Source organism: Lygodium microphyllum, chromosome 18 (assembly GCF_053477565.2).
Source record: "Lygodium microphyllum isolate KBCC chromosome 18, Lygodium_microphyllum_v1.1.10, whole genome shotgun sequence".
Lineage (NCBI taxonomy): Eukaryota > Viridiplantae > Streptophyta > Polypodiopsida > Schizaeales > Lygodiaceae > Lygodium > Lygodium microphyllum.
The window spans coordinates 73753504-73771500 of record NC_141152.1 but is presented as its reverse complement, the minus strand read 5'-3'; the positions used below and the strand labels follow the sequence as shown (position 1 = coordinate 73771500).

Sequence of the window (17997 nt, the reverse complement as noted above, 5' to 3'; positions counted from 1 at the left end):
CTTCCGCGCCTTGGACTTCACCTTGGTCGGAGGATCGGAGTCGGACTCTGATGAAGAAGAGGACTCATCGGTAGAGTCAACATCCCGCTTCGTCTTCTGCTCCTTCTTCTTGGAAGCCGCTAACTTCTTGCAGTCCTTCCGCAAATGTCCCTTCTTGCCACAGTGGTAACACTGGGCCTTCGACTTCTTCTTCCCGTCACCCCTCTCTGAAGCTACATAAGCCTCACCTCCATAATGTGCCGGAAGCCGCCCCTGTAATCTCAAGGATGCCTCATGCTCAAGAAGCATCGAGGTCATATGTGTAAAACTGACAGAAGTCGATGATGTCTGCGCCCGCAAAGCATTGGCCACTCCATCAAACTCCGGGGGGAGCTTGTAGAGAACCGCCCCGACAAGATGCACCTCGGGAAGAGCAGATTGCATGTGTCGAAGCTAGTCCTGTACCTGCGTAACACGAAGAAAAAAAGACTAAATAGTATCTTTCGGCTCAAACTTCATCTGCTGGAGCTGGCCATAAAGTGTGACGGCCCGCATGGTGGAAGGTGCCTCGTACATCTGCTGCAACTTCTGCCATACTTCAGGAGATGTCCTACAGGAGGTAACCGCCGGTAAGACCGCTTTAGAAATACACCGAAGCAACGCCGAGTAAGCACGGGCATCGTCCGAGTTCCATGTGAGCACCGCTTCCTCATGGTTGTCCTCATCAAAGTCTTCAGGAAGAGGAAAAGGACGGAGAGGTCGAGCAATAGCTCCACAGACGATGTACCATAGCCGCTTCTGCACAAACCAAGCTTTCATGACAGCACTCCATGTGAGATAATCAGGTCCATGTAACTTATCATCAGTGGAAGTGCACGGAGGAGCCATATGGAGAGGATAAGAAGAGAAGTAGAGAAGAGATGGAATTTAGAGAGGAAACACAGCCAAAACACAAGCACAGACTACAGAAAATGAGAGTTCACATGCAATAGAACCCAAAATCTGATCAATAGAAGACAAAATCTACTGTAGAAAGTCAAAAAATCAATCAAAAACTGCCAAAAACAGCAAAAACGGCCTGAAGTAACAGTCACCCAGCCACGAGAGATGCTGAATCAGCAAAATGCAGGCTGTAAACTGGAGAAAAACAGGTAGCAAACTGTCGCCAGCAGTTGCAGATGAAAAACGCAGGCAGCAGAGGGTGCGGAGGCAGCAGGCGATGGCAAAACTGCAAAAAACGCAGGCTGAAAACAGCCCCAAAACAGGTCGCCTGGCTGCAACAGCAGTCGTCTGATCATCAGCAGGGGTACAAAACAGTCCTGAAATCAGCAAGAAAACACAGCAGAAACACACATCCTGAAAACTGATACCATGTCAGAAGTGGAGCAGCGGTGGAAGCATAAACATGTGCTGAAATAAACTGCTGAAACACAAGACAAAAAGAGAAAAGAAAAGAACGCGATACAGATGAGAACTCAGATGTATGCACGGGAAATGGAATCCATATATCTGAACACGAGACAGTCGCATACAACAGTGAGTCACTGGCTGCGTGGGCACTGGCACTGGCTCCTCTCTCCACAGAGTCTGCAGATGGTGAAGATGAAGTGACTGACTGAGGAGGAGCCACTGAGTATAAATAGGCTGAAAAAGTGGGGAGCAATAATGCTGGTCAGACAGCATTAAAGCTGGCTGACTGGTGCATAAAATGCTCCACTGGCATAAAATGCCACACCAGAAAAATACCTAAAATACCTAATAAAAAATGCCCATCCCAGATCAAGCTCAGACTCACACATGAGCTGACAAATACTCTGCTAACAAGTACCCCATTTCAGCTCATACACCAACATTTGTAACCTTGGAACCTCAAAGCAAATCTTCGTCGGGCGGGGTTTCCCTATATTCCAAAGCATACATGCCCTATTCCAATTGCGGGAAGCCAGCCGAGGTTTTATCTAGACCTCCCCAATGGATCTCAAAACCAGAGGGAGGAGTCTCCAGAGATGCGCAGGGAAATCCACCACCTCTACCCAAATTGGGCATGCTTGTCTCACCACCTCCTGAAACTCAACCATGGGTCTCCAAGGGACCACATGAACTAATTGCCCATCCATAAACAGAGGAATGTGTTGTATAATAAGAGCCCATACTTCTGCAGAACGAAAAAGAATATCAAAGAATCCCTTCATGCCATCATATATCTCTTCCACCAAGGGGACCTGCATACACCCTGAAACATCTTCAGAGCACTGTTCAAAACTGACAAGCATAGACTATAGCGAAGCACGAATTCGGGTGATCAAAGGAGTCCTTCCAGTAAAATAAAATATGGCTGCCCTCTCATGGAAAGCAGCTATCTGTTGTAAAACCAGGTCGGTTCCCATGACTGCAACTACTTGCTCCCCATTTGGTAGTGCATTAGCTTTATCCTCATTACAATGGACATAATCTGACATAAGATGACTGGCAGTGGCCAACATAAACTATAAAGAACCATCGGGCTGTGAACAAGAAACATGAACCTCTGGTTGAGATGAATTCGGGCCCAAGACCGGTTCTTCAACCGACATCCTACAACATTTGCCCATCTCTTCACTTTCCTGCAACCACCCGAGTTCATCAACTAAGGAATCACCATCCACAACGGCAAAGTCTTTGTCATTCCCTTGCCCAATCTACTAATCAAGAAAGGCCATATCGATGCCATTAGATTCCTGCAGATTAGCCATAGCAGCCCCAGATCTCTCTCTCTCTCGCACACTCTTTCACTATAGAAGGGCAGGTCTGCTCTCGTTATCGGTGCACAGGGGCAGCTTGCACTCGTACTAAATGTCTGATCCGCAAGCTCAAGATAAGAGCGCTTAGAGGATGCACAGCAGACGACAGGACTACAGGTCGCGTACTGCCTGGAAGCGTGAAGGCATGCCACGCAAGGCGGGGCAAAGCTGACCCTTCACCTCACTTAAGGACTGTGAACAAGGAGGAGATTTGGGGGAAACTCTGATCGTAGAGCAGAAATGGTAGTGGCAAATGACAGGCCTGCAGGGGCAAGGCTCGCGGAAGGCTGGAACGGGCCAAGCGGAGGCAACGAAACACCCTCTCTCTCTCTAGCGCACCCTGACAGGGACCCGTTGACCTTATGCAGATTAGTTGTAGAGCAGGGCACCACAGGAAAGAAGGACGCACATCAGGTCACAGAGCAGGTCAATGGTTGTTCGCAGTGCAAGTCGACGGCTGTTTGCAAGTAGGGCAGGGCTCGAGCAGAGCATAACGAACCCTGCACAGGTCGGGGGGTTTTTGGGAACGGGATGTGGAGAGGATGTGGAGTGGTGGTGTCTTTCCCCCCACCCACCACTTATCGTCGAGCATGGTGGCGGGGAGTTCATGGGCATTATGCCCAAGGGGGGTGGCATCATTGTCGACTTCATCTTCAATCGTCGCCGTCGACTCTAGCTTGGCCATCATCCACGTCTACCTCGTCGTCATCGTCACCACCCTATCTCCCTCCTCTTTCCCCCCTGCCACCTGTCCACGACAACGGGGAGAGGGGGGTTGGTTCCCATGTGGGAGCGGGAGCGGAACGGGATATTACATATAACTGGCCCAAAATCCATGTGAAAGCACTCAAATGCTCCAATGCGGGCTTAGACTCATCCAACTCCATGTTTACAAGCTTGTGCATAAGGTAAACTTGATTTACTGGAGTTGTATTTTCATAAGTGTCCATCATTTTTTTCCATATGGCATAAGCTATATCAAGACGCTCAATGTCAATAAGTACATCATCACATACGGCCATTTTAATGTATGCAATGGCCTTCTTGTTGAGTCTAGCCCAATCCTCATCTGTCATTGCTCCAGGCTTGACTTCCAAAAGAGCATCATCACAATCCTTGAGAAACAAAAGGCCTTGCATCCTGTCCTTCCACAAGTCAAAACCAATGCCATCAAATCTCTTGATTTCAAAAAGGGATTTAGTGCCACTGCTGCTTGAAGCATTTGCAGCCATTGTTCAGCAATGTACCCAAGAAAAATACTGCAATTTATAACAGCAAACAATAAGCTGAATGTTTGGTTGATATAAGCCCAAATTTTCAGGCAATGAGAGCAAGGTTTAGTCCAAGTACATGTACAGTAGTGGAAATGATGACATTCAGCAGTATAACTTAAATTTCAGCATATACTCAAAGCATACATGAGTGCCAGGTGACTCCCACTTCAGCAATATCACCAAAAGTACATTTCCAATAATCCCAAATCTGCAAATGATCACTAAGACTGCTGCAAAATGACTGTTCAGCAATACATCAACTCAATGGAATCTGCCCAATATATGTACTGTTGCGTGTGTGACCAAGTACTTCTGATACACAAAAGAAGCCAAGATTCTCTGCAATTTCTTCAATGTTTCATAAGTGGGGAATGAATCTCACTGCTTACAACACCAAGATTGCATCAAGAATGTTTCCAATGTACATTTCAGACATTATTTTTGTCAAAATTTTCAAATTTCAGCAAAACCCCCAAAATTTTACTGACAAATCTAAACCGATTGCATCAGTACATCTTCCCCAGCATCAAGTGCAGGCAAATGTTGCAGAAATTTCACGAATTCTGCAAAAGCCCCAAATTTTGGGATCCAAGAGTGCACAAATTTCCAAGAATTTGGCTCAATCAAGCAAAATTTCACTTGCATCTGAAAATTCCCAAATTTTCCTAGACCCGTGCACTCAATGTCTGCAATTTGTGGATCACGAATCGCTAAAACTTGTGTCCGGCACCAAATCTGGGAAAAGCCCCAAATTTTAAGGAGCAAATTTGCACAAATTTGTGTTCTGTGCTTGCTCGCGCAAACACTTGGAAGAGGGGAAAGAAAATGAACTGAAATTTCTGATTTTTAAAAGAAAATGGGGGCCGTTGACCTGCCCGTCTGACGTCAGTCCGTGCGAGCTCCACGTCACGTGACTTGTCACCCGTCACGAGCAGTCCGCCTCGTCTAACATTGACTCGTCGCCCGCTGGTCCCACTAGTCCCATTGGTTCACGTCGACTGCCTCTGTCTCCCATCTATCGTGTTTGGTCTGCCGTTGACTAGTCGCCCACTGGTCTTGTGAATGCCAGTTTGGCTAGTTGATGATGGTGTCGCTAGTCACCTGTGCAACCTGTGTTGGTTGCTTCTTCCTCAGCTCGACCTGTTGCACATGTTGAGTGTTGTCTATTGGCTGGATTCTGTGTCGCGACCTGTGACACTCTTGGAAAGCACGAATGCTGTAACCAACAGCTCTAATACCAGTTTGTTGAACTTGAGTGTTGACTAAAATGCAAACTTGGAGTGAGTAGAGATAGAGCTGAGAGCTGAGCTGAGAGAATCATGTAAGAGTGTACCAGTGTGTTGCACGGTACACAAAGAATAAAAATGTATTTATATGTTAGGGTACAAGTAAAGGGTGTGTTCACACCCGTAAGTTTATACACACGAGATAAATGGGAGTTTACACCCGAAAGGGCTTTACACCCACACCCGAAGGGACTTTACACCCAACATCCTAAAGGATCACCCAACGTACGTCAACAACATGCCTAAGCTACTTATGCATTTTCTCCTCGTGGAAAACAACATCATGGCTGCAGATAACCTTTTGAGCCTACAGATCCCATAGGTGATAGCCTATCTCATTTGCATCCCTATAACCAAGAAAGATGCATTTTTTAAACTTAGGATCCAGCTTATTACGCTTGTCCTTGGGTACATGGAAGAAAGCCTCACAACCAAAGACACAAAATGAGCATATGAGGGAGGTTTTCCAGACCATACCTCCTCTGCAACCTGATAGTCAAGAGCAATACATCGGGACCGATTTATTAAGTGTACGGTAGTAGTAACTGCCTCAACCCAAAAATGTTGTGCTAAGTTTGCCTGGCTAAGCATACTGCGAACTTGCTCCTAAATTGTCCAATTTATATGCTCAGCCATACCATTCTGGGGTGGGGTGTACGGGGCAATCAACTGAAACTTAACACCCCTCTCGTCACAAAACTACTCAAAGGCTTTAGAGAAATACTTACCCCCATCATTTGATCTGAGGCATTTCAGCCTATACCTAGACATGTTCTCAATCAAAGCAAGCCAACACTTAAATGTAGCCAAGACTTTCGATTTCTACTTAATAGGATATGCCCAGACCTTATGCGTATAGTCATCAATGAAGGTAATGAAATACTTTGCGCCATCTAACAACTTACACGGCATGGGACCACATACATCTGAACAAACAAGAACCAATGGCCCACCCATGCGTGTCATACCAAACTTTTTATATGTATTATGTATCTACCTGCCATATAAAAAATGATCACAAGACTCAAAGCACTTATAGTCAAGGGGTGAAAGATACTACAAATAGGTAAGCATTTTCATTTCTTTCAAGGACATATGTCCAAGGCGACAATGCTAAAGAGATACATATGAAACTGCATCCACTACCAAAATATGATTAACCGACCCAGATACAAGCAAGGGGTAGAGAGTATTGGACTTAGCACCATATGCAATGACAAGATTCCCATGGGTAATCTTCCATGAGGAACCACTAAAAGAAACTACATAATTTGCATCATCCAAAGTGCCAGCAGAGATAAGGCTCTTTATGAGAGTCGATACATAATGTACATCATGAAGAGTAAACATGCAACCTGGACCAAATTGCAGCTGGACATCACCAATACCAGCTATCACCAATACCAGATATCTCCAATGCTACGTTATTACCCAAACGAACAGATCCAATCAAACTACAATAGGAGTAAAACCACTCTCTATGAGGGGTCACATGAAAAGAAGCCCCTAAATCTATCAACCAACACTAAGTATACCCTAACAAAGCATCAATCAGGTGTGATATATCAAGAGAAGAAGCTGCAAGTATGAAATCATCATCAAAATCATTTTGCACATTAGTCTCTTCAATCTTAACATTGGACTTGCTAGGGACAATGCGGCAATCATCAGTTTGTTTTGTCATATACTTTACCCTTGCCCTTTTCTTTGCGATTATCGTCGCACATTTTATGGAACTACGGCCGAATATGCCCTGCTTTCCCACAGTAATAACAAGTCAATGAGGACTTACGACCACGAGACTTACTGCAAGATTATCCATGTGATTGAGAGCGAGACTGTTAAAAGCTCTAACTGTCAAAGCATGAGAGGTGTGGGAAGCATTGACATTCTCTTTGTTAACCTCTTCAGTCAAGAGTGTACCCTCTATATCCTGCAACTGTAACCCATCAATAGATATGTTGGCACACACAACAATGTGAAAGGTATCCCATGATTCAAGCAGTGTAACTAATGGAAACAAGGAAAGAAAAGTGCCTTTGAATTCAATCCCCTGTGAAGACAAATGACTAATAATGAAATGAAACTCATTTAAGTGGGCTAACATAGAAGTGCTCTCCTTCATGCGAGGGTCCATGAGTTACTTCAGCCAATACATTTGAGAAGCGGGGCCTTGTTTGTCATAGGCATTACGAATCTTTTCCCATAATTTCCATGAGGATTGCCATCAAAGACAACATATAGAACACTTGCTTAGAGAGGGATAATATGATGGTGGACTTACACAGCTCATCTAATTCAACCCAATCATCTGCATCAATAAGTTCAAACATGACAACCTTACGTTTCAAGGGCCTAACCTGCATTTTCTGCACTAAAACTTGCCAAATTTGGGCCTTCCAATATTAAAGATATCACTATCAGTTGAGCCACCAACCATAATGAAGGCAAACAAGTGCACAAACTGTCAAAGCAAGCTGCTGTAGTTACAGCAAACAACCCTAAAACCATTGCCACATCAAGCTGAAAACAAGGGGTACTTATCAAGTAATGAACTGTCCAAAAACTCAATGCAAAGAACTGTCAAATGAATGTGACTAGTTGCTCACATAATTGGTGCAGTGAACTGCAATGACAGCATGCTGAAGATGAAATACATCGTAAAAAACCAATGCAAAAAAGGGGCAATCAATAAGATAAGACAAACTGCAACTGCTAGGAAATAGCTCCAACTAGCAGTGAGTGAATATGCAACTAACACCGAGAACTGTCAAAGAATTAGTGTGTCAAACTGAGATATATCCCATAGGTATAACCATCATGCATAGAGTGGGTCTCATAGGTAACAGAAAAGACCAACTAGAGGCACAACGGATTGAGCAATGTAACGGAAGCTCAGTACATAACCAACCAAGATGCATACATCACTGACAACATTGTGACAGAGATACGTGCAAGACCAAAAGTAATGTCAAATCAGCCCACTAAACATCAACTGCATACATAAAGCACGAAAAGGGTATGTACATGTCACCAAGTCCCACGGTCTCACTGTAAGACCCTCAAGCTCAACTGCATAACCAAATGCTCAGTGTAATATCCAAATGTCAAGAAATAGCTTCCACTAGAACAAAAGTCGAATGCCAGATGAGCAAACAAAGATCAAAACATCATGTGGAAGGCATCCATACATCCAAAATCCAAGTAGCATATATACAGGAGCATCCGACCCAAGTAACTTGCAAAGCGCTTACTGGAGCATCAAATAACCATACATAACAGTGAATGATAATCGATGTCAAGATTAAGAGCTCCAATCTCAGCTCAAAGGCAATCCAAAAGCATAGCCAAGCACATAACATGAACCATAAGCATCGGGACATCACCCAGAATAATTGATAAGCACCCGAGAGCAATAGGCATATGCTTTCGCTAATAAAATAGCATTCAGCCTTGCTTATTACAGCCGTAAAAAACCTCTATAAAACTAAGCAAAAGAGTGCTCAAATCAGTCACATAACATTCTAATACATTGGCATAACATCGCCACATGATCGGGCATCAAATAGATGTCTCGGGAAGCATAAGTGACCTCTAGACAATGAGTGAAGGGCTGTCTAGAACTGTAATACAACAAACTGTCATAAACTGTGAGCTAATGGTTGAACCCAAGAGCTCCAATTGATGCCCAATAACGAATACAAGTGCCGGGAGGTGTTGCCAATGATCACAAGGATGCCAAGAGTGCCAGGAGCTGATTAGACGCTGGAGGAGTGACGGGACTGAGCAGGAGAGATCAGGCCAAGAACAGGCGCAAATCACGCAGCCTGTCCTAGAGGTGTTGTACGATGGGCTCAAGCAAATGGGGGGCAAGACAAGCTCCAAGGGTTGCCAAGAAAGGCCTTGAAGAGGTCGAATGTAGCTGGAAGTAGCCTCGAAGACACGGAGTATCAAAAGCATATCTTCAAATAAGAAGCCATGGCTATCATTGAAACTCTGAGTTGAAGCTTTTCTCCACAAGCTGAAGTAATGTGGGATTGAGCTCCTCAATGCTGGTGTAATGGCTTTAATATCAATTGAAGGGAGTGAGCCCTAAAGTGGAAGCACAAAGCGAAAGCAAGAGCTATGGTGGAAGGAGCGAGAGAGAGAGAGAGAGAGAATGTGTGGGAACTCCAACAATCACAATGTGTAACCAACCTTCCCTTTATTCAAATGTCACTGAAAGAATAAAGAATGAAGTGATAGTGATAGGCACCTACCACCTACAATGTACAAGCGTGCAGATATGAGTGTACTTTCAATGTAACTAATACACGGGCAGCTAGACACACGCGCCTTTACCCCCAATACCAGTGCTTCCACCTACGTCTATGGTATCATACAGACCTATGTCCGTTTTGGTATCTTTACAACAATCGACACTTGTTGGACATCAACAACCTATTCTGCCTATCCACCATTACCCCCTTCTCCTTCTTATCCACCACCACTATCTTATCCCATCTATCCATTTTTCCAGACACCTCATGGTTCTAGTTCCTCATCCGCCACGCATGCATTTAATGACAAGACTCATTTCAACATCTCAAACTACACCACTTGGTCAAATTTGATAAGGCATGTCTTAGACTCTCAAAACCTATGGGATTTAGTGCAAGGGTTGAAACCCCAACCTAATCCCGCTCTTGTTCCATGCAAGGTCATTTGCTCATGGAAGGCCCATAACACCTTAGCTATTGAAGAGCTTATGTAGGGCTTGTTGCCTGAGTTTCACTCTCAGCTTCAACATTTCGACATAGCATCGGAGTGTTGGGCACACTTGACTGACTGCTATGCGGCTCGAAATAGAAGCTATCACATCAATTTGAATCATGAGCTCCAAAATTTCAAAATCATAAACGAGGATGACTTGAAAGTCAAGTTGGCTGAGTATCGGCGTCTCCTCACTAAATTCTCAACCACTGGGGCTCCTCGGTCCTCTGACAATCAAGTTACCCTATTCCTTAACAAGCTGACAAGAAAATATTTCCATTTTGTGCAACAAGTGACTTCACAGCCTCAGATGCCCACATTTTATGAGTTTGAGTATCAGTTGTTGCATTACGCATAGTTATTCACTCAATTTTGTAATCAACCTCAATTCAATAGAGGGGGCTCTAGTTGCATCTTCTCAGAGGGAGCAATAAGGCAAGGGCACACAAAACTCAAATCAAAATTAAAATCAAAATAGGGCTAGTGAATCTGAAACACTCAATTTTCTCTTAAAGTTGGATGGCAGAATGTACCTAAGAAAAATAGATATTGTCAACATTGTCAAAAGGGTAGCCATTATGATAACAAGTATTGATCTAAGGCAAGAGGCACAAAGCCAAAATCCAAGACTTAGACCCCCGTACCCCAGTCGGATAACCCCCAACAAGGAAAGTAGGGTGGTGGCAACCCTCAACAAGGGCAATGCCAAAGCCAGCAGTCCCACACTGCCACCACGCTGTCATCACAGTCGACGAACTACTCAACTCCAAAGGGTTTGTCTGACTAGTCTGTAAAGGCTCACATCGTCTTCTTCGAGACATCAAATGTTAGTCTCATTCACATCTACGAGTTGCCTCATGATGAGATGCCTGCAGAGGCTCACTCATCATAATCGAGCACGTCAACACTTGTTTGACTTGTGGATAGTGAAGCTACCCATCACATGACTCCTAGAGTGGACATTTTTATTTCCCGAGCCCTTGCAACCAAGAGTGTCCACGTAGGAAACAACTCCTCGGTCAAGATTCAAGCCCAAGGTCGCATCAATTTTCCCACTGACCTAGGTCCCAATCTCACTTCGCTAGATGATATCTATCATGCCCCCCCAGCTTGGGGTGAACTTCTTGTCTATTCAATAGCTTTGTCAGTTGGGGCGAGCAGTTTTCTTCACAGTGACCACCATCAAAGTCCTAGACTCTCAGACTGGTTTATTAATCGCTTGCAACAAGGCACAGCCTAATGGCCTTTAACACATGACCCACTTTCTTACCGAGCCTACTGCCAATGATTCGGAGTTCCATCACTTCCATGCTTTAGCCACCACACAAGAGACTACTGACTCTGAGCATCTTTGGCATTTTTCCACTGGATTTCACTCCAGAGAGCCCTAGAGGGTCTACTCGACTTGCCTCTCATGCTTCATATGCATCGCTATTTACAGCTAATTATATTACACATTTTGAGCCGAACAGTTGGCAGAAGGCTCTCCAAGTCCATTTATGGTGTGAGGCCATGGAGAAGAAACTGGATAGTATTGATCGAAATGGGACTTCAACATTGGTGGATCATCCTCTCGTCACAAGCCATTCATCGTGGTGAAGTGGATTTTTAGGACCAAGCTAAAGGCTGATGGTACTTTAGACAAATACAAGGCTCACCTTATAGTACAAGGTTTCAGGCAAAAGCATGGCATTGACTATGAAGAAACCTTCACACCTACTACTCAACTGACATCATTTCGTCTGTTGGTTGCACTCATTGCTCACTACACTTGGCCGACCTATTAAATGGACAGAAAAGTGCCTTTCTAGATGGTTATTTGAAAAAGGAAGTCTATGTGGAGCAGCCTCCTATCTTTTCTTCCGCTGATCGGACTGACAAGGCATTTCACCTACCGAAAGATCTTTATGGGCTAAAGCAAAGCGCCGAGATCCTAGTACCACACGATGGACGAGTTTTTACGAGCTCATGGATATCATTCTTACCCCTATGGTCCAAATCTCTACGTGCGCACCGCTAGCACGGGGGTTAGCTATATCCTACTATATATTAATCATATACTACTCACTGGCTCAAATTCTACAGCTCTAGCAAAAATTAAGGCACAACTTTGCGCTACCTTCGAGACGACAAACTAGAATTGTTATTTTATTTCTTGGAAATGGAGATTATTAGATCCGAGCAAAGTATCTTTCTATCACAGCAGAAGTATGTATAGCTAGTGGAACAATATTGCGCTAATCAAACAAGGCCAGTGGTCACGCCTCTAGATCCCACTATCCATTTACACAAGGATAACTCGAGCCAACCTTTTGATCCTCATATCAATCGTTCTATTGTAGGAAAATTACTTTGGCTGATTCATACTAGGCCAGATCTTGCATTCTCAGTTAGTTTGCTTAGTAAGTATTTTAATACACCTAGAATGTCTCATTAGATTGCTTGTCTTCGCGTGTTAAGATATTTAAGGCATACCCATAATTTTGAACTCACTTATGGTCATGGTTTACACTTACAAGGGTACACTAATTCTGACTAGACAGGAGATCTTCACACCTAGCGTTCTCATGGCGGCTACCTCTACACCTTGGGCACGGCACCCATCTCTTGGGCTAGCCGTTCCATAGACTAGATTAGGGTTTTATCACCTCAAATAGCAAATTTCTTGGTTGTCTCTCCACTCTTACCTCCTTTACCGTAAATGCCCTTGGTATTTAGGGCTTATTAGCAGGAGAGTGAGAAGGAGACAACGGCTTCTACAGCCGAGACAGGGTATCAAGTTCTCTTCAATGACACTACAGAGGCCATCTATCTGCAAAACTTGCAAGCACCATTACAGTTCCCTTGTGAGTCGTTTACAATTGTCTACTGTGACATCAAGAGTGACATTGCCTTGCGGATAATCCTATCATCACCCTCGAACACGGCACGTGGCAGTTCATTATCACTTCACTAGAGAGCAAGTTGAGCTAGGTATCATTCGCCTAGAGTTTTATATCGTTAAGCAAACAATTTTATAGATATTTTAACCAAGGCAATTAACTGGCCAGTTCTCCAATATCTTCTACCATAGATCGGCTTAGATACACCCTCCTCTACTTCTTCACATTGACGAGGAAAGGGTGCTTCCCTCTTACTTCTCTTTCCAGTTTGAGAGGAGGCAGTTTCTTTCTCTTGATACTAACAATGATTATGTTTATAGCTTTTTATTTTTATACATTTATATATTCTGTATTATGTATTCTGGACATTTGTAACTTTATCCACACTGTCAGGATGGCATGATCATAAAAAGATGCTTGGGCAAGTGAACAATTCCCCTATGAGGACACAATCCAAGTGACACCATTGCATCACATTTAGCATGATCATGAATATTTATATCTTTCTTTGCATTATCCCATGTATTAGCATTCTGTTCATGTAAACATGCATATGTGTGCATTTATCCCTTTTCGATCACCCATGAAGTGGTTAACTTTGAATCCACCATAATCGTGGCATTGCACATGGCAGTCTCTGAAGGCAATCTTTCCCTGTGCTTACATGTTGGCTTTGCTTATCTTGCTTGCTTACCGGTCTTGTCTTTCTCTCCATGTATTCTCCATATGATTGGCACACATCCTAGTAGTGTGTGGGATTGTGTTGCTTAATGTATGAAGGTCATGGGGCAATCCATCCTTATTTTTCCCATACTTCGGGACACAGTGACTCAATGGGACAAAAACAAATTCAAAACCATCACATAAATCTTTTGAACAAATCACACCAAAAGCTCTTCAAAAGAAAAACAAAAAAACAAAAAAAAAACAATCAAAATCAAAAGGTCCATTATTGATTCCATCCACATTTGCAGAACTTGGTAGGCCCCTAAGCAACCGATGAGCACCCTTGGTCCAATGCCCTAGCCTCTATTGGGTGAGCACTTGGGCTCCCTTAGTAAGATAACCATCACCTTTGTAGTCTTGCTTGGTCACTGGGCAGCCAACGTGCACCCTTTGCCCGATGCCCTGGCTATTTTGGGATGGAATGCCTTGGGGTAAAAGAAAACATATATCAAAGGCTTATTTCTCATGGCTCAATTTTGGGCCTGAGAGAGGGGTATCGAGCTAAAAATGCATTAGCCTAGCTTAAACAACCCCAAAACACGCTTAATTAATAATGAAAACTTCTTATTTTAAAAAGAAATACGATCCTAAAGAGTTACTGTATCCCACATGCAAAACCCTAATTTGGATACCCCACGCTTTTTATAAATAGGCATACAGCCCACCACTCTTCCTCAATCTCGTTTTTGCAGGTTTCAGGAGCCATATCTTTGCTGCCCATATCCCGTTCACGAAGGACATCACAATCAAAGCTTCCACCAACAAACCTGCTTCCATTTGGTGCCTGATTCCAGCCTTCATCAAATGTTTGCAACTGTCATCAGGTCCCAAGAGCAATTGCCTACAATTTAATGCTGATTGGTACTATCACCATTAGCCAAGAACTATCGCCATGATCTTCTCTCTCCTCTGAATGCTGCATTTTCAGTTTCTGACTGCCATGCTAACACGCTCACCTCTGTCTATTGCATTTGCACCTAGCAACTATCATTCAGATTTTCTTTCTCGTGAGGTACCTGCGTTTTTAGTCTTTCTCCCTCCTACGCTATCGTTTGCATCAAATCAAGCCTTCCTTGGCTGCATTTGCTAGTGTTTGACACTCAAAGGCTGCCTTTACTGTGATTCGAGATCTGTGTGGAGTATGAGACACTCTACAGCTTATAACCTCTACCTTGATCCCAAAGATACGAGAGTTCAAGGTTCAGTATTCACTCCATAGTGTGTTTATTGCATGAGCATTGTGTATTCACTATTCATTTACTTTATTATTCATTGTGTTCACCGTCTCTGTGTTGCCCTAACTGTGTTTTGAGTTTATCAGTCTGTGCTTTTCTATACAATTGGTTTCGTGCTTTTTGTGTTTAGAGCATTTCTTCACACCAACTTCATGGAGGAAGGGAGGGGGAGTTTTTATAGTTGGAGCTATGGCAAAAGAAGACAAGAGCGAGGCAATAGAAGGAGGACGAGGCAAGGCAAGAAAGAGATGGCAAACCCAAGTGGGAGTGTTCCTTAAAAATCTTCTCTCTTCCTACCCTTATTCCCCTTTTCTTTATTTTTCATTTATTTATTATTTCTATTACTATTATTAAGCTAATAGACTAACCAACCTTTCCTAGCCAACTAGTCTTAAACCTATTTACCCACCCTACTAACTTATCTAAGTAACCTACTCTAACTAATGTTACTAAGCCTATTAATTAACTACTCTATTACCAACCCACTAACCTTAGTTTCATTTACTAATCTATTTTAACTTAGCCTACTTACCTATTCATACTTTCTTAGTTAGACTAAGTAATCTACTTTTACTTAGCTTTTACAATTGTACCTAGGGTAGAACAACATATAAGCTAGGGTATTCCTGCAATCATACCATAGTTGATATGCGTGAATAGTTGGAGGCATATTCCTTTGAGAGGCAGAAGTTGGGGATATTACAGACTATTATGAGGAACGATGACAATGCTAAAGCAAATGCAGCACTTCTTTGATGCATCTCAAAGGAAGTCCTCCCTGCAGTCATTTCTTTTGGGACATCTCCCAAGGTATGGGAGAAGCTCCAACTTATTTATGAGGCTCCATCAACCATGAGAGCTTTTACCCTCTATAGAAGATGTGGGACCTTGGGGTATTGCTTGACTTTGAACTAGTAGGCATGCAATGAAGTTGCATTTTTAACAATAACTCAGAAACATTTATGTCCATACACCTTGGCAATGATTGCATAAACAGCCAAAGAATTGGCAATTCTTAATTGCAAACATGGATTGGGTTATTTACTTGGAAAGATCATGCAAGCTAGACTTGGCCTCACCTGTATGCAGATTCTGAATCCCCAAAATCAGTGTGCAGAAATCGAAGGTGCCACACACAATCTTGCACAGGTACATGATCCAATTTTCCCTTCATTACTGTTAATAATGCATCTTGTACCTCCTTTAGGAATACTCCGTCGTCAATAAAACCACCCTTTCCAGACATTATCTGATCTTCAACTTGACCTTCATCATTGCCATCAGATTTAGCCGAGACACCTGCTGGGGCTGTCGTAATCCGCTCCTTTTGTCTTGCAATAATCCAACACAAAGCAGTGAAAAGCTGGGGCTCACACACAGATATCTGGCGAAAAATCTCCTTCTGTTTGTCAGACATGCTGCTACCTGTTTTGAAGGCTTCAGTGCCCTGAAAATCAGGTCCTTTGTTCTGCAAAATGTTTGCCATTGCATTTGAAATAAAGGACCTCAATTGTGCTTCCCAAGAATCATAAATTTGGTTCAAAATAGATATTCCTTCACTTAGAATCGTATCAGCTTCTGATGGTCGTGCTGTATCTGCTTGAAGCAACCCATCAGATGTGTTTGATGACTTCTCATCTTGAACTTCCTGCCGTGAAATAGGTGTGTCATTTTGTGGCGTCTCTGAACTGCATGCCTTGATCTCTGAAATATAGTCAAGCGGTAGATTCGGCCTGATTTTCAACAACTCTATCAGCTGCTGCAATAGAAAGAGAGCTTCTAGCTCATGTGTGAGCCATTGATAAAGACTCCAAAGAAGGCCATCTTTTTGGTTTATAAGGCCCGATTCAGACAGCTCCAATAGCTCACCAAGTGCAAGCCAAGCAAGTTGAGATGGAGAAGAGATGCTTCTAGACCAAGAGATGCCCTCCAAATGGCCCAGATTCTGTACGATCTCATGCAAGATCCCTACAGCTATGTCAGGACTTGCAGTTCTCAAATTCTTTAGAGATGCACGGAAGGTCTCAAACTGTCCCAAGAAGAGGTAATTTACAGTGACCCTTGCCAGCAGCTTCTTCTCGAGGTTATCCATAGAGTGGTCCTGTCTCTCTGGCTCTCTCTACCTGTTTTTACGAGTTCTCCAATTGTCCTATTTGATAGGAAAGCTTGTGCCTGATGAGATTGCAGCGGAGGAGAACTGCATCAGCTAATGGTTTCCAGGGGTTGAAGCTACAGGTTTCCGGGGATTGAAGTTCACAGAAGTCTATATTGGACAAGGCTTTGGAGAATGGAATCACAGGATCAAGCTTTCGCTCCCTGAGCTGATCGTTCCCTACCAGAACGCCGTATAGGGCATGGCTTTGAAGAATGACATCACGGAAGCAAGCTTTCCCGATCCTTTTGCAAGCTTTTAGCCTCTTAGCTAATGGTTCTCGGGCTTGTAAGGTATGGGGCATAGCCTTGAAGAATGACACCAGAAAAGAAGCAAGTTTTCCCGATCCCTGTTGTGTTTACAAAAGCAACACTGGAGAAGCAGCAATGTCTATCTGTTTTTCGTTTGGGTTTGATCCCGGAGCTGATGGCTCGCGGGCTTGAAGGTCACCAGAACTCTGTATTGGACATGGCTATGAAGAATGACACCAGAACAAAGGCAAGCTGTCCCGATCCATGGATATATTTACGAAGGCAACGCTGGAGAAGCAGCAATGTCCATCTGGTCACTCCCGAAACGTGCTGGTCTGTCTTTCGTTCGTTGGCGTGGGAAGTATTTGATTAGGCTACCCTTCGAGCCGAAGCTGCCAGAGTTGTAATTTACAAATCTGGCCTTCAATCTTCAACCTTGATATTATTGCTGCATTTTGGGGAATCCCGGACTCGATTGTCAAAGGGACATCCAATACCTTCAATGACCAACTCTAACATAAATTAGGCCTTACAACGGCATCAACTTTTCTTTTAATACGATAGCTCCAAAAGTTACAAATAAATCCACATAGGAATGACGAAGATATAGCAAGGAAATATATAGTCTCTCGAGGCAAAGGCAAGCTTTGGGGTGGGGCACCCAAGGAACCCATGGCTTT

General features: G+C 43.5%; 1 protein-coding gene across 5 annotated transcripts in view; it reads right to left on the bottom strand.

The window, feature by feature from the left end:
* Positions 1 to 17779, bottom strand: part of LOC148021024 (zinc finger FYVE domain protein) — a 207190-nt gene extending 189411 nt beyond the window's left edge. For 2 of the 5 annotated variants that reach the window (XM_087698861.1, XM_087698862.1), the window contains exon 1: positions 15994 to 17779. In XM_087698861.1, the coding sequence (XP_087554987.1) occupies positions 15994 to 17006 (1013 nt within the window). In that variant the 5' untranslated portion in view covers positions 17007 to 17779. The remainder of the gene's footprint in view (positions 1 to 15993) is intronic. The other 3 variants (XM_087698863.1, XM_087698864.1, XM_087698865.1) reach the window with 3 other exon arrangements.
* Positions 17780 to 17997: the final 218 nt, after the last annotated feature.